This window comes from Acanthopagrus latus, chromosome 22 (assembly GCF_904848185.1).
Source record: "Acanthopagrus latus isolate v.2019 chromosome 22, fAcaLat1.1, whole genome shotgun sequence".
Taxonomy (NCBI): domain Eukaryota; kingdom Metazoa; phylum Chordata; class Actinopteri; order Spariformes; family Sparidae; genus Acanthopagrus; species Acanthopagrus latus.
This window is the reverse complement of record NC_051060.1, coordinates 12,786,356-12,810,403: the sequence shown is the minus strand read 5'-3', so window position 1 is coordinate 12,810,403 and position 24,048 is coordinate 12,786,356. Positions and strand designations below refer to the sequence as shown.

General features: G+C 40.9%; 3 protein-coding genes across 5 annotated transcripts in view; 2 read left to right on the top strand and 1 right to left on the bottom strand.

Annotated features, from left to right (window-relative positions):
- Positions 1 to 1,709: 1,709 nt before the first annotated feature.
- Positions 1,710 to 12,523, bottom strand: ints7 (integrator complex subunit 7). Its single transcript, XM_037087320.1, has 20 exons — positions 12,310 to 12,523; positions 12,021 to 12,150; positions 11,432 to 11,578; positions 11,202 to 11,339; positions 11,054 to 11,100; positions 10,308 to 10,507; positions 9,453 to 9,575; positions 9,259 to 9,376; positions 9,002 to 9,136; positions 8,758 to 8,855; positions 7,926 to 8,165; positions 7,461 to 7,598; positions 6,030 to 6,236; positions 5,607 to 5,801; positions 5,258 to 5,361; positions 4,670 to 4,738; positions 4,048 to 4,180; positions 2,506 to 2,604; positions 2,191 to 2,376; positions 1,710 to 2,081 (listed from the first exon to the last, which is right to left on the bottom strand). Exons 1-20 carry the CDS (start codon positions 12,401 to 12,403, stop codon positions 1,800 to 1,802), a joined length of 2,883 nt encoding a protein of 960 aa, XP_036943215.1. The 5' UTR covers positions 12,404 to 12,523; the 3' UTR covers positions 1,710 to 1,799.
- Positions 12,524 to 13,098: 575 nt separating this feature from the next.
- dtl (denticleless E3 ubiquitin protein ligase homolog (Drosophila)) lies at positions 13,099 to 20,799 on the top strand. 2 transcript variants are annotated; one of them, XM_037085493.1, is made up of 15 exons: positions 13,099 to 13,333; positions 14,348 to 14,473; positions 14,583 to 14,675; positions 14,757 to 14,818; positions 14,945 to 15,065; positions 15,290 to 15,355; positions 15,508 to 15,623; positions 15,958 to 16,031; positions 16,148 to 16,254; positions 16,362 to 16,466; positions 16,943 to 17,055; positions 17,173 to 17,262; positions 17,463 to 17,586; positions 18,597 to 19,243; positions 19,963 to 20,799. In XM_037085493.1, exons 1-15 carry the CDS (start codon positions 13,282 to 13,284, stop codon positions 20,026 to 20,028), a joined length of 1,962 nt encoding a protein of 653 aa, XP_036941388.1. In that variant the 5' UTR covers positions 13,099 to 13,281; the 3' UTR covers positions 20,029 to 20,799. The 2 variants fall into 2 exon arrangements, with proteins under 2 accessions (XP_036941388.1, XP_036941387.1); XM_037085492.1 differs by having other exon boundaries at positions 13,101 to 13,333; positions 14,336 to 14,473.
- A 1,308-nt stretch (positions 20,800 to 22,107) lies between these two features.
- Positions 22,108 to 24,048, top strand: part of ppp2r5a (protein phosphatase 2, regulatory subunit B', alpha isoform) — a 50,820-nt gene continuing 48,879 nt past the window's right edge. The window contains exon 1 of one of the 2 annotated variants that reach the window (XM_037085495.1): positions 22,108 to 23,217. In XM_037085495.1, the coding sequence (XP_036941390.1) occupies positions 23,070 to 23,217 (148 nt within the window). In that variant the 5' untranslated portion in view covers positions 22,108 to 23,069. The remainder of the gene's footprint in view (positions 23,218 to 24,048) is intronic. The other variant, XM_037085494.1, reaches the window with a different exon arrangement.

The window sequence follows — 24,048 nt, the reverse complement described above, 5'->3', positions numbered from 1 at the left end:
AAAGAAAAACAACAAACACTATTGTATATTTATGTTCAGTACATGTATAGTTAATAAATAAACATTGTTATTTGAGAAAATATTTTGTGTGTGTTTTTTTAAATCTCTTTGATTCAATTTAATCTTAGTATTGACAATAAATGTTGCTTTTCATTATTGAATATCTTGAAGATTTGGGTCTGATTTCAAAATGTATGTAAACATAGCGACATTGATACATTTGGCCATTCATCATTTAGTCAAGGATATCTACAAAGCAGTGTCACAACCCCAGCTGAATGAGAAGGTGCACAGTTTTGATTAAGGTGGACTAAGTTGCAACATAGCTTCGCTATTTTGAAGTGTTTATGCCGTGCTGGACAAATCTGGTTCACCAGATGTGAAAAACCATGTGTGTTAGGTACAAACCCTGCAAAATGTCACTTCATCGTTTTTTTCCAATGAAACTGAAAATTGATGTGCAATTCTTTTATTTCACTAATTGTGATGATTTCACCCACCATATCATACAGCCTTATTTTAGTTGATATTGTACGTTAGTAGTGAAAATACCCTGAATTATTATTATTATTATTATATATATTTTTTACACATATTTACAAGTAGACAGACTGATTCCCTGCCAACTTGGTGACCCATTTCAGTAATTGCAAGTACAGCAATGCATGTCAGAGGACAAGAAGGAAAGTTAATACACACTCGTCTTAAATATGTGCGCACAATGGAAAACGAGAGATAAAACCAACGTCCTAAACTGCAGAATGAGCAAGTTTACGATGAAAACAATACATTCACAGCAAGAATGATAATTAATATGAAGAAACGCATTCTCTGAATTTGATTTTACCTAATTTACTAAAAACGCAAGTAAGATTTCAAAAGGAATTTACAAATGTTACGAAAACAAACAGTAAACCGTTTACCCTATTTTGAAAATCCACGTGCGGAAGCTGTGTTATTCCTCTCTCTTACTTGACGCTCTTGAGTTCACCTGACGCCAGATTCCAGCCATTAAGTGCGCAGGCTCTCTGATGTCAAGTGCTGATGGTTACACTATTAACAAGAAACTGATTTTCTAACGTCGTTGTGACTAATTCTTAAGTCATCTGGACTCGTTCCCGACAGGAGGCCGTTTTTCTGATTACATCATCAGAGTGGGTGCGTGAGTTCACCGTTTCATCTATGTATTTTGGTACTTTTGTATTTTTGGCATCATCATAGCTACACTATCATAAATGTTTGAGAAAATAACATGAAAAGCACAATATTGTTTTTCAGTATGGTGCTTTTAAATATTTAAGTGTATCACTTAAATGTAAACGTATCTTTTCAATGTAAGTCTAAATTTAACATTGTGATTCAGACAAGTTTGGAATAGACATCAGATGAATGTTGGTGCTGTACAGACAATGATGTCCAGTTAATGACTACAGTCTGCCCCCTGATGGCTCTTTATGTCATTACACCTTAAGCAGTATAGATGACAGTAAATCCAAGGACATTCAACACTGAATGGCCCTTGAGATTAAAGCATGCGTGAAATACTATTGGATTAAGAGTAGGGGCAGGGATTTGTATGTTGGGCGACCTTTATACTGAAAATCATCACCTAAGGGTTACACTGAGGGCAAATAATGTGTGCACACTGATCTTGTGTCCTTTACACCTGATTGTCATCATTTTGTAAGGGTTACACTCAATAAGCAGCATCAAAATTAAATCTGGCTTTTTAATCACAGAGAAAATATTTACATATTCAGTTTCAGGTCAAAGTACACAAGCTAAAACTGTTGAAGCATCTAGAAGCGGGCATAGGCACTCCTCTGGGGAGCAGGCTGAGCTCCCGCCTGCTGCAGCTGATGGCGGAGCTGCTGGGAGTAAGGATCCTCCAGAGACTTGACAGACACTGTTGTCTTGGGCCCTGTCTTCCACTCGATGCCACTCTCGTCCACCACGGAGGCCTCCACGGTGACGGTGTGAGTGCCCAGGATGGAGAAATTCAGCAAGAACTGGGTGCTGAAGTAGTCATTGTGGGGTTCGACCCGCTGCTCAATCTCATTGGTTTTAGTGTCGAGAGGAATCTAAAAAAAATAATAATAAAAAATATGGAAGTTTAGGAATCAACTGAGTTGGAACACAGCCACAACTTAAAGAAGCAACGGGATCTGTGGATAAAAACTGTGTATATACCTTGAAGTCGGGTCCCGTCTTGCTCTGGAGAACTGAGGTGACATTGAGGCAGACTGACTGAATCTTCCTGAAGAGACCCGGAGTCGAACCATGCTGCACCACACCCTCCACCTTCAGAGTCAGCTGCTGAGTGTTCTGCACTGGGATCGGTTCACTCGGCGTTCGAGGGGAAGGAGAGAGGGCAAGCTGGAAAAACACAAGACGCAACCGAGTCAGCCTTAAGAGAGCTAAAGAAGGAATGTCACATGCAACCGCAAATGAAATGTATGTCACTATGATTACCAACTTAAGTGGTTTTTAAATGATTCACCATACCTTAATGCTTGTCGACTGGAGCTTTTGGAAGAAATACCTTTGGAAAGACAGCGGGACTTTGAGCAGAGCTATGACAGCATCACAGAGACAACCTGTATGCTGCAAAACAATGACGACAAGCAAAACATTGTTATGATTGACATTAAAAGCAATTTTCTGTTGCTCAATTCCAAGTTTTTGTTATTTTTCATGGTATGAAAACTGACGATTACCGCATCATGTACTTCTAGCATACTGGTAAACCCTAAATCCAGTCAAGAGGACAAAAGACAATAGACAACGTTCACTTTAGAGCGGCAGAGATTTGTTGATCGAGCCAAAGCTAAAAATAGCTATGGTTATAAAATGTTTAATAACTTTTGAACTGCTCATTCTGTCCATATGCTTTAAAAACTTGCATAAAGTGGAGTTTCTCAGCCTTTTAGTACTATCGTGCGTGTCTTGTTTGAGCATTGGGCTCCATAGCAAGTGTGATTACACCATCATCATCACCATCATGTTCTACAGCACTGATTCACAAAGGAAACACCATGCAGTTTCTTCATAGTTGAAACCAAGCTACTTAACTTATTCATGATTTCATTACCTTTTATTACTTTGAGCTTTTTTTGTCTACCTCATGCACTTCATACAAAATACGTTTACACTTATTTTTCCACTTAAAAACAGCAAGATCATCTGAGTAAGAATTACTGGCTGTCCCTCAAACTAGCTGTAAAGCCCAAGGTGACCGTGCTCTTAAAGCTGTGGCCCCCAATCTATGGACCGCTCTCCTCTTAATCTTTGTGATCTCTACATTCCTGTGACAACTTCATGCAGCTGAAAACATTTTTATTTAGAAAGGCTTATTTAGTTAGAGTACCTGCTTCATATAATTGAATAACAGGAAAGGTCAGGTATAGACAAATACTAATATGGAAGTCTAAAATAATAAAGCACAATTTTTGAAAATAAAAATAAATCAACTTCCTGAAGTTCATCTGAAGCTACAGTTAAAAAACAAAATCCCCATTTTGACCATGATGAATTAATACATTCTCAGAAACAGCACATGTAAAATTAGGACTTTAAATGAACCAGACTGAAAGGATCAAATGATGTATTGGCATTTGATGCTGTCTGCTAGAATAGGAGGTCAGGTTCCCCAAAAATTGTTCCACGTCTTTGAAGGTTAATTCAAGCAAAAATGTCAAACATTTGCAAGTTTCAGCTTCTTAAATGTCAGGATTTGCTGCTTTCCTTTGTTATTCATGATAGAGTGACTGAAGGAGCTTTGGGCTCTGGGAAATTGTGATGCATTTATCACTATGAAAAAAATTATTCTAGACAAAATGCTCAATTAATGTGACAATAATCGTTAGTTGTCATTAAGATGCACATACAGGTATGAGTTTAAAAGAACATCAAAAACAAAGTAAAGAAAATAATTTAAAAGGCCTGTAACAGCAGTCACTGGCTAATCTGGACATCCTCCAGCTGAACTGCAGCACAACTAATTTACAGACGCTGTTATCGCAAGGTGTTCTTCTCTATGAATCTCACCAGACATGAAACAGGAGGGTGTTTCTTGGTGAGGCCCTCCACTTCCTCCAACACCCGACTGAAGACCGACATCATCCGTCGCTCATATTCGCTCTCAGTCTGGACTGACCCCAAGGTGCCGTACTCCTGAAAACTAGATTACAGAGAGAGAAACAATCTGTTACAGTCAAACGTCTGCCAGGAGAATGCCTTCTGGGGATGTCTGTTATTGTGAAACACCCTCAATCAAAAATACTCCAGTGCAGAGCACAGCAAGGAACCTTATCATTATATTAAATAAGCTTCATTTATATTCATTAAATCTATGTCAAAAGTGTATCTTACAAAAAAACTACATCATAACAAAGTTAAGCATGATTACATTCCTTGACAAACTCAATATGATGCATTTAATCTAAGTTGACATTTTTCCTAATATTTTACTGCCACAGAGAAACGACCTTTCTCATATATCAAAGGAGATAAATAAAAGTTACAAGTCATTTTACGCCACTGCATTCTTCTCAAAAGTTCAGGAATCACACAAGATTAAATCTAGTATTCATTTAATTTAAACTTTCTCCTGAGGCACCGAACAAATACATACAAATCCCACTGTTCCACCTTCCATAACAGCTCTCACCTGGTTGCCTGTGGGTCCAGTATAAGCGCTTCTATTACATGTGAGACGAGCAGACAGCTCTGTTGTTGTCTGAGCAGACAGTTAAAGACAAATAACAAACTTCTGAAGTCATGAGGGACATTGTTTGAAAAATACATACTTTTCAAAGAATTTTGAGGCATGAGCAGTTCACGTGAGACAGCTTGCACTACACTGTGTCCTCTATACCCTCATCTTTTCCTCTTTAGTTTCAATTTTTACTGCTATTTTTTAAAAATCTAAATTAAATTTAAATTAATAAAAGTGACAACAACAAAACAGAATTTTATTGTAGGTTGTTGTTTTTTCTTTTCCATTTAACTTCGTAACCCCTTTTCTTCCTTTCTGTTACTATGATGTTTTCTATTGGACATGCATACTGCTGCTACTTATTTGAGAGCAACTGTCTTTCTCCTTCTGTTGCTCTGTATCCAACTGTCATTAAAAATAAACACTTTCTCATACAAAAAGAACAAATGATTGACATTAAAGGAAGAAGACGTAATAGAAGAGAAAAAAGGCCAAAAGAGACGACCACGTGGGATGTGACAGAGGCACGTGTAAGGATACAGCTCCACATTGCGAAGGGTGGCGTAATCGGCGTCAAACGACGACTGGTGTAGATCAGCGTAGCGAGCTGCAAGACTCCTGAACTCATCCATGCACACCTTCATCTGGAAAACAGTGACTTGACAGTTAACTACATTTGGAGCACATTTAACCTTCTTGTAGAGGTAGGTTTAATGTATCACCATGGGTATTAGAAGTAGTTGGGTTCATCCACAATTTGTAACATTTATAAAATTGAATTTAAAACATTCAGACACCCTGAACCTGAAGCCTTGAAAGAAAAAGACCAATTCCATGCAGGCAGTCTGGCACAGACCTGCTCCCACTGTAACAGTTTTCAGTGTTTTACCTGCATGGCAATGCGGCCGCACCGCTGCAGGTCATTGCCCGAGGTGAGGGCGATGGTGGTGGCGATGGCAGGAGGAGGGCTGGTTTTAAGGCTGTTGCAGGTACAGATGAGCTGCGACAGGGCTTGCAGGGTGTCGATCCGAAGCTTAATGAACTCACATTGGAATGTAAGCGGGCTCAATGGCGTGCTGGCGGCCTGCAGAGAGAGGATTAGTCAGATAACAGCATATTAACATTATGCTTAAAGAGCAACACAGGTAATAAGATACAGTCAGGTATTACGTGTGTTAATCCAACAGTCCAAGATGCTACAAAATCAGCTGCAATAGCAACAATTTCCAGACTGAGCAGCAATAAGCATCTGTCATTGTTGAAGAATCATATTAATGATTTTTGACATGCAGATGCCTGACAGTGAACTGACCGTGAGGGAAGCGATGCCCTTTTGGTAGGAACGCAGGGCATCTGCAATGGCACTCATGGCCCCACTGTAGTCTCCATCCTCCACGTGACTCAAGCACTGCTCCGCCTGGGAAAACTCTTTTAGGCTGTTCAGCCAGAAGTAGAAGTGCTCTGATGCAACCCGGGTCCGCAGACTCTGGTACAGCTCGCTGGAGAACTCATGGCAGCCCTGCAGATTAATGACAACATTCAATCATTGTGACATATCCAGAATGACACCATCAAGGTCAACTGGACCTGCTTTAGATTCTTGAGGACATGTTGTCTCTCACTGATTAGGCTTCTTCAGTTCATGTGACAGTTTTTAAATTAAACAAATAGATGATGCTGCCTCAGTTCACCTTTACCAGCTCTGCGACAGACTTAAGGGCTAAGCTATTTTAGAGCATGGGCCTTATATTAATCTTTGTGGATCAAATACTAAATACATAATAAAAGTGATTGAATACAGAGTACAACTAAAGGGTAACTGAGATCATTTTTTAACTGGGCAGCATTAAGTTAAGGTGCAAGTGACCAATAGGTAGAGAAAGGTTCTTGGAATTGGTCTGGTAGATATCCTCTGTTGGCAGTCGGTGCAATGTAATCCTTTGGTGCAAAGTCAAAGTCGGTGGACTAGAAGTGCTTGCTTTTGCCAAGGCTCAGATTGTTGGAAGTGTTTGATAGCATTATAGATACAATCCCTATACCAATAGACCTTTCTGTAAAAGATTAACACACTTTTGTTGAACCAGAAACAGCCGCTTCTTTTCAATACCACCAGACTCCATTGACAAAAACACTAATTTTACCTTGCAGAACATAGGAGTTGATCTACTGCCACCTCGATCAGTTAGTTTGTGTTAGTTTCTTTTTTTAAACTCTCACTTTCTTAAGTAGTGTCTTAAGACAAAAGTCACACAATAACCCAAACCAACCAACAGAGGCGGTAGTAGACCAGCAACTCCCATGTTATGACTCTGGCGGCTTTGAGGAAAGCGCTGTATCCGTTGTTTCTGATTCAACAAAAGCGTATTCTTTAACAAAAGCTTCTGTAAAACTTCTGTGGGGATTCCATACCCCTTTCCATAATGATGTGGGACACTCAGAATATCAATCTGAGCAGTGACAAAAAAGCACTTTTAGTGGACATACTTTGTATGGTGCAGTTAGCCTGAAAGATTACTTTGCAGTCACTGCCTAAGGCAATGTAATGGACCAATTCAAAAACCTCTTGTATCTATGAGTCATTTAGGGCCCAAAAATATATATAATTACGGGCTTTAAAAAAACAGAATTAATATACTCCAAGCTGAAATATAGAGGACAACTTAATATCAACCCACACGCATCAAAAATGAGATATGATCAAATGTGTCTTTTGTCCTGGACACATAGACTCAGATGAGATTACCATGCGTGAGGCCTGTCGTGCGATGCGGTACACCGTCCAGCCATTAGCGACATTCTCCAGCTGCTGTTTGATGACAGTCTTCACCTCAGCTGAGAGAGACGACTGGCTAGCAACAAAAATCACTGTTGCCAAGGAAACCTGCCGATTTTTAAATTCCAAATTCAGAGAAATGAAAGGGCAATAAAACACGGATAGCGAAAATAAGTATTTTTAAACTGAATGCAGTGTCAGCTATTCTAACACTGTTGTGGGTTAGCAGTGATGCTGATGCACAAAATATACACAACAAGCTCCATTTCTGATTAAAAAAATGCATGTGCAGGCTGATTTTCTATTAGAACACAGATATTAAACAACTACTATCTAAATGTTATGTAAATGATCTTGTGAGCCTCTAAGATAATTATAAGTATTGTGAGAGCTTTAGTTTACTGTCTAAACAGCAGCTGAGATCTCATCTCTCACCAGAAGCTCCTGCTGCTTGTCAGTGGAGGAGTGACTGGCCACTCTGTAGAGATCCACCAGATCTCCCAACATGCCATCACCCAACACCGGCAGGTGGGTGGCGATGGCTGCCAGAGCGTGGCACATGAGAACACGAGAGGAGTCACAGGATAAGTGGAGCTGGCTGAGCAGGAACTCTACAGCCGACTGGCTGAGATGGGGTCGACTTTTCAGCAGTTTCACTAATGAGGTGAGGGCCGTCTAGTGTTGACACAAAAAGAGAAGAAGTCATAACATCGATGAGGATCGGCTGATGGTTAACCACGCCCTGATAAGCGATCACAATGTCGTACAGTTCCTGGAGGTGGATAGCAGTAGAGGTGCATGTTTGAGTGAAAGTAAGCTGCTATTATGATCATGAGTTTGAGAAAAAGCTGTGAAAATTCAGCTTTAGTGAACATAATTTTGCCATCTTTTAATACCAACAAATAAATAAAAGTGCACACTGCATATATGATTGCTTTGGTCTCAAATAACACTAAATTAAATAAAGTCTGGGATATATTTGTGTTTCAAAAGTAAAAACACAACATCCCAAAAGCCAAATACAGAGGCTAATTACTTAATTTCCCCATTAACATAAAATTGACCAGAACACGATCTTCTCAGCCCGCTTCTTCTGTTTTTCTTCTTCTAATGTTACAGTTCTTGCACTTCTCACACATTACTGTGGTTTGTTGGACACTGTCATTATGATATGGCACACCTCAACAATGTACGTATTGAAATTGAAAATGTAATTACTGTAATACTCCTCAAAGCCCTAAGCTTTGTGGTTATAATGTTATCTTACTTTGAGTGTGGCCTGTGCACTGGAGCTGCTGTCCTGACTGCAAAGCATCAGAAGGGACTCCACTCCCAAAACTGTGTCCTGCTCCAACTGTACTATATCTGAGGAGGAGAAATATAAAGCAACACTTAGCCCTGGCACACACAGAGCAAAGATCAGTGGGGCTTAATGTGAGATCAATGGATTGATGAGCAATTGGCATTTGAAGAGTCCCTAGAGTCCCAGGCCATTACTTGCTGTAACTAACCTTTTTCTGGACAGGAAATGGCGATGTTGGAAAGCACTATGACCCCATGAGCTGCCACTGCCAGGTTGCTGTGGTAACAGCATTCTTGCGCCAGTTTAACCAGGTCAGTGAGCCGGGGGGGAACTGAAGAGCCACCTGAGGAGAAAATCGGAGAGGAATACAAATCAGCTCACAGTTGCTCCCTTCTTCACAACGTATGTAACAGCAATGGAAATTCTTACATTCTTAAATAAATTAATAATGTCAAGTGAACACACCTGTGATATTACTAAAATACTGCTTGATTGCGATTGTTCCAGAGAGGGTGGAGAGGACAGCCAACATCCCAAGCTTCAAACTGTTGTATGGGCTGGTTAAGGCGCACTCACACAGGGTCTGCAGAGATGAACATCATTAGATTGAACCAACAAGAGGACGATCCTACAGTACAACCGTCAGCATTTGAAACTACCTGAGTGTTTTCTCTGATCCAAAGGTGAGGAGCCTTTTTAGCCAGGAGCTTTAGGTCATTAATTGCAAGTCTTTTCACAGCTTTTCTTGGGTCATCTTTCAAGTACTGAAGGAGGAGCTGCAGCTGTACAGATAGGGGGAAAAAAATCACTGAGATCTTTTTTTAAAAGGTACAAGAGTGCAAATCTTAACAATAACAAACAACTACAGTAGGTCTTTACACTGTCTTACACAAACAGATACAAAAAAAGGATGCAGTCTCTGGCCTCTCATAGCTCTGTCATGTCACGTTGCTCTGAGCATGAACTTACATACTCTGCTTTTACCGGACAGACTGACAAATCATTTTGTTTCAGAATATCTTTGGAATTTTCGACCTTGAAGTGAGTACTGTCTAAACAGTTTTCATGCAACACTGAGGCCGCCTCATGGCTTATGTTTTACAATTTTCTTATATGTTTCCTTTTGATATCAAAACATATACATTCTGATATTTGATACTCACAATTACTACCTGCATAAATCATTTCAGCCTGAAGCCACCGTCAGTGAACATAAAGAATAACTGTTACACCAAGTCAGCAAAGAATTGAGGAAGCACTGTACACTTTGCTGTTCAACTCTGAGAGGTGTGAGCAGTAGTTAGTTTCGTGATGTTAACCACATTCAGGAAATGCCCCATCTTGGAGCTGCTATGTCAAAATGCTATTTTTGTAATTTACAGTACTTATGTAATTCACTGCAAACATATTTCTGTTTTCTTTATGTAATGTTTATATACTGAGGTGGGTCACACAAATACAGGTGATGTAAAAATGCATTTTTTTCTAGACTGTAGTCTGAGTCTTAGTCCTACCTGCTTTGGGATATCGACGAGGGAGGAAGCAGCCAGCTGGGTGAAAGTGTGCAGGGTGACAATGACCATGGGGGTAGAGGGGTATGAGTTGACCAGATGCTGCAGGAGCTCCCTGCTGCTAGAGGCTAAACTGGCATCATGATGCATGTGCTGCAGCATGGGGATCAACTTCAGCTTCAGTTCCACTGGAGTGTCTAAACCTGAGGTTGAGGCACAGAAAGAGGGGAGAATATCTACTGAGGAGAAAGCTTTGCCTGCACAGTGAGGAATTAAAATGATTTGTTGATCGTTGAAAATTATGTAGTAAGTATTTGATGGGTTTTGAATGTATAATTATTCCAGAGTTACATGTTTTAGTTTGATTTTCAAATGGCCTATGTGTATCTTAGTGTGGACTGTAATATTCACACAAATCACATTTAAAAAAGAAAAGAGAAAATTTGATTTTTGAGTCTCACACCCTGCTTTGGGATGGCGGTCGGCCTGTTTTACAATCCCAAGGCAACATTTATTGACGAGCTGGGAATGAGACTCAAAAATTAACTTTTATTAAAGATAAATGCTCACTTTTTTATTACTTAATTGAAATGCTGTATTAACTACAACCTCTGTGGACACATTCGCAATGAATCACCCGTTTTAGCACTTGATTTGTTTTATGCAAATTTGGGATTATTCTGAAAATTTACCAGATATTCAAAGCTTGAAAAAGGGTTATCAGAAGATAATACAATATTTTGTTTTACCTTGAATCATTTCACTGACTTTGTTACAAATCCCAGCTGCAAAGTCTCTGAAATAGGGAAATACACAAAACATACAACATTTGTTTTTTCCAGAATGTCATTCCATATTTATGAATTAATCCTCAGGCAAAACAACTGTTTTCCTTACTTTGACTGTGCAGAGAAGCTTGCAGCTGCAAATATGGCCGCTTCGACTTCTACATTGTCATGAGAATCCAGACTTTGTCGAATACTGTGGTGGGCATTCTTCCTCTCCGGGATGATGGAGGCCAAACTACCAAGCATCCTGAATAGAAGGAGCAACAGGAAATTTGTATATTTTAACCCTCAGATACTGTAAATGGAAAAGTAGACAGTGATACAAGATCACATCATTACCTCAGAGTGATGGCTCTAGCCACAGGGTCATTGCTATGTATGACTGAAAACACCCTTTTGACAAATTCATCCACATTGAGGATCTTTTCGAGATGTTTCTCACTCTGTTGAGTTACTTTCAGCACGCAGAGACGCAGGAAGTTGTTTCTGAAATCAGACAAACAAGATTTTACAGAACATAGAGGTCTCTGCCACAGTTTAACAATTCAGTAAAGTCAAGTACTTTCAAGGTGCGTAAACCAAATTTCCAGGCTCTCAAATCTTTCATAATCACATCTAAATGTTAATGCTCAATACAACAGTAAAGTTGTTAAGTAAATTCTTCCTTTATGAAAGTTATAATGTTTTAGGTGTAATGTTTAAATTTGTTTCAGATAAAGCCGTTTCAGAGAGGCATTCAATCTTAATTAAGAGGTTGCAGTAAGTGTTTCTGTTGAACTATAATGCATATTACAGAGTTTATTATTGAGTGTCTGACATTCAGGTTAGGATTCATTGGAAGGATGTTTAGTCTTGTTAGATGACTTGGTTTTGCCAGTAATTGGCCAACTTTACTCTTGACAGATAATAAGCTCTAAAGCATCCATACCCAAGTCTGAAGATGTCTGCCAGCTTGAGGAAGGCAGAGTTGATGAGGATGGGGAAAGGGTACTTCTGGAACAGTTTGGGGAAAAGCACCACAGCCTCACACTGCTCTCCCAGCTTCCCCGACCTCAACCCTGGAATGAATGCAGTTTCACTGGTCACAACAAAGCAGGGACGTCTCATTATAAATCAGTAACATTTAGCAAATTCGACACATGGACAAGACACACAGAATCATTCACGCTACATCCGATGAGCAGAATGCTAAGTTGTTAGCAAGCTAGCTAGCAAACCTTTGTCCAGCTCCATAAGAGCGGAGTTAGCGTCCAGTTCTTGTTCGCCATAACAAGCCTCTGACAAGAATGAACGTGCAGTTGAAAGCGACATTATGGTTTATTTTTTTACTGGATAGAAGGCTTGACAGCACCCAAAGGACGTTAGCATTTCATTGTACAGGCGGCGAATACAATACACTGAAACCGGAGGTTAAAAGACCACTGCTTCCGGTCTCACGTCTTGATTTTCACAATAAGAGGATCCCAATATAATTTCTGAAGTTGATTATTTTTTGTACCTTTTATGGGTATTCCCTTTTTAAGATTCCTTTTCCCTCTATTTAAGATACCCTTTTCCTCTCTATTTCACCACATTTTAGAAGGTAATATTATACCTTTTGCTCAACTGAAAGTACTTCAGTTTTAGTTACTTTTCATATAGGGTTTTTTTAAATATCGTTTAAGTATAATTGTTGTTAAAGTTTCAACACTTTCACAGTGTTGTTGTGAAAGTATAGCCATTTGGCAGTGTGATGATAAGCTCTAAATACGTATTTCACGACTGCATTATACATGACGAAGGTCAAACACACAAGTAAAGTAAGGTGATAATGAGCAAAACAAACAGCTGTGAGAGGATGAAAAGTGATTTAGGTACATTTTTGCAGGTTATGCCATCTTCTTAATAATTCAAAACAGAGCTTATGCCTGTGGATCAAAACATTAGTATGATCAATGGATGTTCATTTATTTTGACGACAGAAGTAAAGCGGATGTGGCGTCGGTGATGCTGCGGAAGTGGCTGATTGTTTTCGACCAATGGCAGCGTGTAACGCAAGTTTAGCGGGTGATTCAGTGCTCGGGCTCGGACGGTCTGTTCGCGGGAAAGAGAAGCTGCTTCATCGCGGATAAAGATCGCAAGCTAACGATCCCACAAACTTCTCTGTGTTTTACAAACTAGTCCAGATCGTCTTCTGCTGAAGTGTAGGGATGCTTTTCCGCTCAATCGTTGATAGAGGAGTGGGCAGAAGAAGGCAGAATGGTAAGAGAATCAGTGTGTTTGTGGATATTGGTGGGGGGTTTCTGTGACCGGGAGCGCCCTGTTGTTTATTGTGCAAATGGGGAACTTAAGCTAGCTTAACATCAAGGTAGACTTAACCTCAAAATGCTGTTTTTTTTATATATATATCTGGAGTAGATAAAACCACCATGCTACAGTTCATAGTTTTGGTCATGAGATCTGTCTGTTGGCATGGCAGCTGAATTGAACTTTTTATCAAATGAGCTCAAATTAACGTTATTTTAAGTTAGGGTTAGGTAGGTCATGCGTACCGTGCTCCTCCACGCTCCTCCTTATCAGCAGGAAAACCGACGCAAGACTCTCGTAGAAGATAATAATTTAGGGTGAGCTGATCTGACTGAATCAATCACCATATTTTTTGTTACAATGTAGATCATCGTGTGACAGGAGTAGTCAAGATAATGTACAAACAATGAGATGTTTAATGCATCAGCCAGTGCTCCACTACCTTGTATTATATCAAACTAAAGTAAAAACGAAAAAAAAAAAAGTTTGAAAAACAAACCAAGCACAAATAATTTTGTAATCAGAAATCTGGACATAGTAATGTGGCGAAAATATGCAGCATCCCCAAAGTTCAAAGTAAAAGTAAAAAGATATCATTTTAAATGTTGATTTGGTTAAAGTGAAAGTCACCCATGTAGTACTTTTAAATTTAGATATACTTAAATATCAAAAGTACAAGTCAAAATGAATTATACATGTATTTACGTGTATGCATGTGTTGTATGATATGGGTTCATCTCAGAGCTCAGAGTGACATCTTCATGATACACGACGAAGAAAAGCAGCAAATCCTCACGTTTTAAGAAGCTGGAACCAGCAAATGTTTGAAACGATCAGTTATCAAAACAGTTGGCCAGTTGATTAATCGCTGAATAAATACAAATGCAGTCAAGATGAATATTTAGTACACTTTAACGTAAAATCACCAAATTGAAAGGCTGTCCCTGATCTTCCCAGCCCTCCCTGCAGATCCCTGGCTCAGGTACCCTCTGACGTCCTTGCTGGAGGGCTACCAGTGTGTCCGACATGACGAGCACATCTCCTACGGCAACCTGGGTGACTCCGTGCCTCCGTTTGGACTGGCTTTCTCCTCTGGTAACACACCTGCGCTATACACACCATATTCTCATCAGATGATACACAACACAGCTCGGGGCTGTTGCAGTTTATTGTGTCTAACTGTTGTCGCCACTCTTTTCTCCAGCCGGGGAGCCGCAGAACGTCCTTGCAGCGGCTAATGAAGAAGGCATTGTTCGGATCTATGACACAGAGAGCCGAGAGAGGCCACTTCTTAAAGGTATGTAGAGAGACATTTTTCCACAAACTGCAGTATTGTCCGTGATCGGGACAGTGGCTCATTGTGTTTGCATGTTTGCAGAGTGGCTGGCTCATGAGAACGCTGTCTTTGACTTAGCCTGGGTACCAGGGGAGCCCCAGATAGTGAGTACTTCAGATTAATTCCATTAATCCACATTTATACAGTTCATATTCTGTTCTGTCCAAATCTTTCATTTTTTACTCACAAACCAAAACCTTCTCTGGCTGATTTTTTTTTTTCATCTGTAGGTGACTGCTGCCGGGGATCAGATGGCCAGGCTGTGGGATGTGAAGTCAGGGGAGCTTTTAGGCAGCTTCAAGGGCCACCTCTGCAGCCTCAAGTCCGTCGCGTTCACGCCGCAGGAGAAAGGTATGCCGGAGGGATGTTTCTAAAAGCCCAGTGTTGATGGTGCATCTTGGTGGAGCAACCTGTTATTCGTCATTGTTAATTCATACTGTATGCTGGGATGAGAAAACAATCTGATGTACATTTTATTATTATTTAATATCAAGTAGGTGCTCACATGACACGAGTGGCTGAATTTATATAACACCTTTTTTTGTTTTGACGATGCTTTGTCCTCTATTCAACAGCTGTGTTCTGCACCGGAGCCAGAGATGGCAATATTATGGTCTGGGACACCAGGTGCAGCAAAAAAGGTAAGAGTTAGAAAGTTGTTTTTGAACCGTTTTGTCAGACCCAGTTTTTTTTCTTTATGAGATTTTAGGCTGAATTTATTGGGAAATTGCAGAACACTCGGGCCATTTGACACTCGGCAGCGCCTGTGACCATGTTTCTGTCCTCCTCTCAGACGGTTTCTACAGACAGGTGAAGCAGATCAGCGGCGCTCACAACAAGGCGGAGGCGACCCCCCTCACCAAGGCGAAGAAGAGGCGGGGAAGCGCACGAGGCATGGCTCCCTGTGTGGTGAGTTTCACCCTAAGCTGACAGAAACTTTGCTAGTTTTCAACCAGCTTTTTTTCACAACAGTGCTGGTCGACTTGTCTCCATGTCGCCTGCACCCAGAGGCCCCAAAACTAAGGCAAAACACCCCATCTTGCAGATTTTGGGGCTGTTATATCAACTATAGACACCGGGCAGCGCTGATATACTATTTAGACATATCCTAGTGGACTATTTAGCTGCGATAGACAGAGTTTGCAAACTTGTAGTGGCAACCATAGTGTTTCTGGAAACTGAGACTGAAAACACTTGTTTTGCTGCGTGGGCAGATCTTTGAGCACCCGTTTGTTTCTTGCAGGACTCCCAGCAGAGCGTCACGGTGGTTTTGTTTCGGGATCAGCACACACTCATCTCCTCTGGGGCCGTCGACGGGTAAGAAACTCCTGTCACTTGTTTTCTAACACGCAGCAAACCTGTATGAAAAGACTCTCAAAGCAAAAAATGATTCAAATGTTTTTTTTTTTTTCTATTTAATTTCTCTCAACCAGTGTGATCAAGATGTGGGACCTCAGAAAGAACTACACAGCACACCGTCAAGATCCCGTTCCTCTGCAGACGTACCTGTACCCGGGGTCATGCATGCGCAGTCGGCTGGGTTAGTGGGTTTTTTTTTTGGTTTTTTTTTTGCAATACCTGACATGATTTTTACTGAAACATGCAAACAACCACGTGAAGCTCACCGGTGTTTTGCATGTGCTGCAGGTTACTCCGGTCTTGTTCTGGACTCGGTGAGATCCAACGTTTTCTGTAACTGCACCGACGATAATATCTACATGTTCAACCTCAGCGGAACCAAAACGACTCCAGGTAAACGGCCGTGCTTACTGTGCATCTGTGCCAAAATGGCCCTCTTGCCAGTTCATCACAAATACATTGCCGTTGCTCATCACTAGATGGAGCTGCAAACTAATGTGCTCTGCGTTAACTGTCACGTTTGTGGGCTGATGGAGGAAAATGTAGTGATGCAGAGATTCGAGCAGCTTGTTACTTTCCTGAATGTGGGCCTCTAGTTTGACTGCTAATCAGCTCTGAATCAGCTGGCTAAGACTCATGCACCTCAGATTAGGAAGCAGTTTTGAACACCGTCGCTGGAGTATTGATTAGACCACTTAACACACAGGAGCTAAAGGACAGTTTAGTCATCTGCTCCATTAGTTACAGCCCGAAACACTTCTCTTTAAGGCTCAAGTCCTCTTTTTTTTATTACTCCATTTACGGCTAAGCCTTTCTGCAATGAAATCAGATTCAGTGATTCTAACATTGCTGTTTATTGCTCTCCACAGTTGAAGTTTTCAATGGCCACCAGAACTCCTCGTTTTATGTGAAGTCCACCGTTAGCCCAGACGACCAGTTCTTGGCCAGCGGTTCCAGTGACAATCACACGTACATCTGGAAGGTGTGGTGTCTGTTTTAATGTGACATATTAGCACATTTCTTTGTGTGTGCTTGTAATGTTTTAGCCTGAATGTGATGGTGTACTTGCATTTTTTTAAACCGAGTTGTTGTTTTTCAGATCTCTGATCCGAAACATCCTCCCATGATGCTCCAAGGCCACAGCGAGGAGGTGACGTCCGTCGCCTGGTGCCCGACAGATTTCACCAAGGTGAGGCGACAACCTTTCGTGTTTCTTTGTCCAGTATGAATTTTTCAATGACTCCTTCAGTAATCGGTTACAGCTGTGCTAATCTCCGTCCTGTTTCATTTTTTTGCTAAACCGATTGATTCAGAGGTTTGTCTGTTTCCCCGCTGTGAAGCTGAGCTGTTTTAATAGGCTCTGGTAAATCCCCAATGCTCTGTTGGCAGATTGCTTCCTGCTCCGATGACCACACGGTGCGGATCTGGAGGCTTCGCCGGGAAATGGATGGAGCGCAGGCTTCAGTGGGACAGGCCAACCTTGTGGGCTGGGCACGCTCGAAGTCTCCCTTAAGTAAGCATTTACAACCACCGTTAACTGTTTTGTAATAATGTAAACCATGTGCACCAATATTTGACCAATAATCAGTGATCTATCCAAGGACATTTAGCTACTGCTAGGTTGTGTCGTGGTGTGTGGGCATCTCCTCGTCAAAAAAAATTTAGTAATAAGTCAAAGTGTGGTGTGTAAACATTACTTCCATTTAACATGGGTAAGTGCAAGTTCAACAAGATGTGGAACGGCACTTCAAATGCCTGGTTGAGGTATGTTTAAAGGTGTGATATGTACAATTTTTGTGTTAAAATATGAGAAGTTAACAGAGTATATTAATGGAATGCGAAGAAATAACTTCTTCAAAGTTAAGTTAAAGACTTCTGTGTATTGACTTGTAGAGATCTCCACTGAAGTTGGCATGCTAACCAGTTAGCCCCTCGTCATATTGTACCCCAAGTGGTGACGGTAAAAAAAGAAACCAATAACACCTCCTCTGCGCTCTAAGCTTGTATTCCGGACAAGGTCACCTGATAGGACCTCTAAATGCATGGCTAACTGAGCTAACTAGCTAATGGCAGCCACAGTAAGCAGCAGTTTGCGGTTACTCTGGTGATAAGCTTTGTTTGGAGTATGAATTTGACAGGTGGCCAGTTCTTACACTTTAAGCCAGCTGCAGTTTGTGCCAGAAAATGCTCATATTAGGGTACAAAGGCATGGCATGGGAAATCAGAGAAAAAACATCAAGCTGCCGTAAAGAGCCATCAACAGACGCCTGCAAATCATCCAAAATTGTTCTGTGTTCACATTGGCAGCATCACCAATTGTTGATGGTCGAGGTTTTAGTATAGATGTGAAATGGGTCTTGACACTGATCTTAAAAAGTCTAGTTGAACCCTTCAGGAACCCTGCTGAGCATGCGAAATGTGCAACTCATAAATCCCTGCTGTCCTGCCCTTGAGTCCAGAATGTGTCAGCAGAAGCATTCATGGTGTCACATCTGAACTAACAAGGACTTTTGCTTTCTTAAGGGCCTCCGAGCAGAGCCGAAACAACCCCTGCCAAGACCCAGAGGACAGACAGTCTTGCTGGCCTTGCGTCACCACAGCTTGCGGCCTGCGCTCCCAGTGGCGCCGCCTTGCCTCTGCCCTCCAGCACCACGTCACCCAAACCTTCTCAGGACGCTAAGGCTGCCGCCGCTCGCCAGAGGACGCCGACTTCTATCAAGGAGTGGTTATCTCCGGGCCGCGGATCTCCCGGTCAGGTCGGCCTTCCGCTCTGTCGGGTGCTGAGCCCGTGTCCCCAGAGCCCGGCGGGCAGCGCCTCTCCCACGGACCGACGTGCCAAACGCAGGCTGGAGGCTGCCGACAATGTATCCCTGAGCTGCGAGGGTGTAGAAGAGTTGGACTGTGTTAATCGACTTTACCCAGCAGCCAAGAGAAGCCGAGCCCTGTCTGGAATCTTCTGCCCCGCTCAGGACAGCCGGGTACAAACAGGTTGCCACGCGGAGGACAAGCAAGCCTTGTCGAGGCAGACCGGCAAGGAGAACTGTTCCCCCAGAGCCGCTGACTGGCTGTCAGTGATGAGCCAAAAGATGAGGAATGGTCAAGGAAGTCCAAGTGCACCCAGAAGCCCCAGTGGCTCAAAGAGACAAGAGGGCAAGACACCAGCTTCACCGGTAAACACAGAAATCCTCACTACCCTTCTCTCAGTAGTATTAATGCGTGCTGTACTCATTTCCTGTCTGCCTCTGTACAATCACTATGCCATAAAGATAAGAAAAAAGTCAGTTAGCTTAGCACAAGAACTGGACGTGTGGGAAAACAGCTATCCTGGCTCTTACCAAAGTTAACAATGTCTGCTGCTCACCAGCACCTCCTAAAGCTCCACTAATTAACACATTTTATGTCATTATATCCCTTTCTAGGACTTAACCACACTTACTGTATGAAGCTAAGCTAACCATCCTCTGGCAGAAGCTTCATTTTTGCAGTACAGACACGAGAGTGGCATTGATATTCTCATATAACTCTCAGTAAAGTAAATAATGGTGCGCTCCGGTTAATTCTTCTTCAAGGCAGAGTGAACTGCTGCACTTATTTGAGACTAAAAATTTTTCTTCATGGACGCTCAAATAATTTGTCATTTCTTTTGGCCGTGCACCATTCAACGCCTTCTTTGACTTCCACTTACTTGGAATGTTCTCAGCCTTGAAATACAAGCTCACGCCTCCACTTTGGGAGAGAATAACTGCATTACAACAGACACACACTGGCTTCAGGGGCGATTTTGTTCTGTCCCTCATTATCAGCGCAGATGTTCATATGCACGGGAATGTTTTCTAGCTCTTAAGGTGAATGTTACAGCTGACCTTTTTATTTCCCTTTTGTTTTGCAGACCATCCGCTCACCACATGCCACGAAGAAAATCTCCACGTATTTCTCAAGAAGGCCTCTGGAGTGACCGCTCCTGCCAGTCAGATGCGTTGTGCTTCTGTTTAAAATGTTTTATTTAGGGTATTTTTACCTGAACCCACTGACAAGAAGCCTCTAAGAACACTGATCTATGTCCAGATGAACCCGGAAAGATTGGGGAAAAAAAAAAAATGAAAATACACCGTTCTGAATATTTGATGTTGCGGTTTTCACATCCCCGAGAGGCTGCTTTAATTTAATTGGGTCATAGGTTTTGCAATTGTCTCCTACACAGTCTTCTGGAGCTGTGCAGAAATGTTCTGGTTGAAAAGAGAAAAAAAAAAGTCCAAGGGATGCTTCAGTGTTAATTAGGAGAACGTTCAATGGATGTTGTTCAGGAGGTCAACATCATATTAATTGCCAAGTGCAGAGAAAAACGTCCGACCGCAGGTGTGGACATTTTAAAATTCTGCTGAAAGAAATGAACATTTATTTAATTCACATCTTGAACAGTTTTATGGACTTCACTGAGATGCATTGCTTTGTCTTTGTGAGTTTTTTTCATGTGTGGGTTTTGATTCTACAAGTGTAATTTTTTTTTCTTGAACAGACTGTTCAAGCTGTTAATATGTACAAAATAACTGATGATTGTTGCTTGGTTCCCATGTATTTAACTGCCATAATTTTGCCATGGTCAGATATATTAAATTGAAAATTGTTTGTTGTAATTGTAAAATCATCACTTTGATCATTTCCTGCAGTAGCTTACAAGTTTTGTCTCCTTTAGAGACCAATCTAAATAAAGTCCTTGTAAAAAGCATTAATTGATAGGTAATAAAATTAAATCCCCTCACTGGGGCCCTGACCCCGAGGTTGGGGAACAATAATGTAAGGTAGATTCATGAATCAGGTTTTTGTTGTTACTTTGGTTTTTCACACATGTGAAATTCTTTGGCTGAAATACACCACAACAGAAATAGTAAATAAGTTAAATAATGGATAATGAAATGAGAGTAAAAGTAAATAAAAAGGTATAATGCAATAAAAAAAAGTTTGAAGGGAAGAGGTATGAAACAACAGGAATAAGGTGCTTATGTCTATATACATATAGATATGACATTTTATTGACATAAAATTATGTACAATAGCAATAAGTGTAAACAGAATATACCAATGATAATGATCAACTTTATTTATATAGCACCTTTACAAAGGGATTTGACAAACAAGCAAAGGCAGGAAAGTCAGGAAGACAATATTACAGAATAACCACTCAGCAGTCAAGTCAAACACAAGGATGCCTAATCTAAGGTGAGTTAAAACAAGAAGACAGAACAGAAAATGTAAAAGCACGTAAGAGAGTATGAGTCACGACAAGTAAAAGGAATAAAAGGTGTAAAACAGCTGAGATCACAGAAAAAGAAAGATAGAGGGAAAGTCATGCAAAATTATAGACAAATATCACAACAGACAAAAGTATTAAGATTAGTAAAAATAATAAAGAATGATAAATAGGTTAACAATAAACAAAAACAGTAAAGAAAGTAAAGAATAAAGAACAGTAAATATATCACATGAGAGGAATCAAAAACAGACTAATATAAATAGACTAAGAGCATTAAACGGAATCTGAAGATAGAAAAATGGACAGTGGGTTTATAAGACATGTTTATGTGTTTTGTTTTATATTTAGTTATGTATACATAGTATATATGTATATACATATAGGCACGTTATATTCTGCTGTGCTTCAATTCCCAGCGAGTGATAAACATGCAGTATTTAATAACCACTGCCTCTCTCATGATTGGTTTTAACCTGGCCCTGATATCATCCACATAATAGAAATAAGGATATACATGTCCGTTGTTGGTCTAATTTATGTTAATATTATCAAAGTACTACTTTATCCATACATTAATTAACATTAACCATGTTTAGTTGGTTATGTTTGGAGCTAAATGAACTACTACTGCTGCCACTCCTCATTCTACTGTACAACGTCACGTATTTGTTTTCACATGTCACATGGTCAGGGACGGCATTCTGCGCGACGTGATTGGCTCAAAAAGTTTCCAGTTTTTTATTCTCTGTTTCTGATTGGCCAGTAGAGACGTCCGTCAATGACGTACAACTGTCAGGCTCTGCAGTCCACGGAACAGTCAAGCCAAGCAGACAGCGACGAAGCGGCTGTACGGGGAGTGTTTTAACGGCCGTCTGCTCAGCACGACATCCAGTAAATTGTCCAATTCAAGAGCACACGGTGTTTTTAGAGACATTGGAAACGAAACTACCGCTCTGTATTCACCGAGGGTTGTAGATAAATCAAAGTCACTCGAGTGTCGACGAGGCTAACTTTTAAGTGCTAAATGAGTCGTCGGGCGCGACTGAACTTCATCGACCGTGGACAGTTGTTCTGAAAACACTCAGCGGAAGTCTAACTTGGATTAAAATCAGCGGTTTGAAACTTGGACTTGATGTCTGCAAGAAGAACTGCATGAATTTAACGAGGCAACCATCTTTTCTAACTTTTTTCTCCTCAACGGCCGTGCATACCGTTGTCGTAGTGGCATAAATGCTACATTAACGCTAGCTAATTTTAGCAAGCTAGCTAGCTGCATTAGCTGGCAGCACAACATAAGACAGTAGTTTGCTACTGGCAGAACTTTACAACTTACTTTTTAATGGCAATGTTTTTCATACGTTTTGCAACAGGTAGACCTTTTACAAACACGACGAGGAAGTAAAAAAAAAAAAACTTAAATTTAGAAACCCAAGTTATCATGTTCTTTTGTTAGTAAGTTTAGGTTGTACTGCGGGCAATGCCATTAGTCTCAGTTTTTGTATTTGTTTCGTGTTTTGAAGATTGCCCCGAATTAGTAGTCGTCCTAACGATGCAGCCTTTGGACACAGTCTAACCCCAATACAGAGCGACCATGTTGGATCATACAGAATAACACAAGACTTGGACAGGAGACGAGCTACAAGTCGTGCGGTTGGCTCCATGTTTTTGTGCTGATGCAGAAGAGGAAACCTTTCATTTAACCGAGGGATAGCTTGTCTCAAGTCTTCGCCAGTTTATGCATCAAAATGTCGGCCATCTCCGCATCCGAGAAAGTGGACGGGTTTACACGAAAGTCCGTGAGGAAGGCCCAGAAACAGAGAAAATCCCAGGGCTCGTCTCAGTATCGCACACAGAGCGCTCCAGTTGAGCTCTCACCGCTGCCGCAGCTCAAAGGTACGGTAAGAGGATGAAGGGGTCTGTCGCTTAAAATAGGCTGTCAACACCAGGGTGTACACTTCATGTCCACTGCTGTATGCGCAGCAGTCACATTCAGCATGCCGAATACAATACACATTTGCTTATTTTAACGTACGTCTCACACACTGTACTGTGCTGTGTGTTGAAACCTTACTGAGTAGATGAACACAATGGTGAAAAAGTTGTGGAAACATCCTTAAATATTTCCTTCTTTGTTATGTACTGATTTGACCACAGGGCATTTGGAACATAGACTACATTGAGTGCTGGCAAATGTGCATCAGTGCACATTAGTTTTGTGTTTCTCATTTCAGTATGTCGATGCTGGTTGGACCTGTTTGTTCAAAGTCAAGTCAAAAAACAGTTTTTATTTTCATATGTACAATAAGCAAAAGTCTCCCTGGACAATAAAGTTCTCCTTTGCCATTCACTCTGAATGACTTTGGACAATGAAACACAAAATGTCAGTCTGAAATATATTTAGATCAAAGATGTATATACTCAGAATCTTTTCCTTCCTAATATTAGTTTTGGCCTCCATGATTAAGTATTGGTATTAAAACGTTGGTTCCTCCTCTCTGTACCATTGCGACATGTATGGTATTTCAAGTTCCAGTTGTGTTTACAACAGAATGCTGCACTTCTTCGTCATCTTTGTGTTTGACAGATGCAAACCAACTTTAGAGTGGCATTTAGAAGATGCCGCACTACTGTTATTATTAAGTACATTTATCGGCTATGATTTAACAGAATCTGATTGATACATAGTCAATAATATGAATTTCCCAATATCAGGCCCGTCTATAT

Coding starts and splice junctions, on each gene's coding strand:
- ints7 (XM_037087320.1), bottom strand. CDS start 12,403: ATGTCGCTTTCAACTGCACGTTCATTCTTGTCAGAGGCTTGTTATGGC. Junction 4,181..4,669: donor CTGGACCCACAGGCAACCAG/GTGAGAGCTGTT, acceptor TCTGTAATCTAG/TTTTCAGGAGTACGGCACCT. Junction 2,377..2,505: donor TCCAGTCGACAAGCATTAAG/GTATGGTGAATC, acceptor GTGTTTTTCCAG/CTTGCCCTCTCTCCTTCCCC.
- dtl (XM_037085492.1), top strand. CDS start 13,282: ATGCTTTTCCGCTCAATCGTTGATAGAGGAGTGGGCAGAAGAAGGCAG. Junction 14,676..14,756: donor AGAGAGGCCACTTCTTAAAG/GTATGTAGAGAG, acceptor GCATGTTTGCAG/AGTGGCTGGCTCATGAGAAC. Junction 15,624..15,957: donor GAGGCATGGCTCCCTGTGTG/GTGAGTTTCACC, acceptor TGTTTCTTGCAG/GACTCCCAGCAGAGCGTCAC.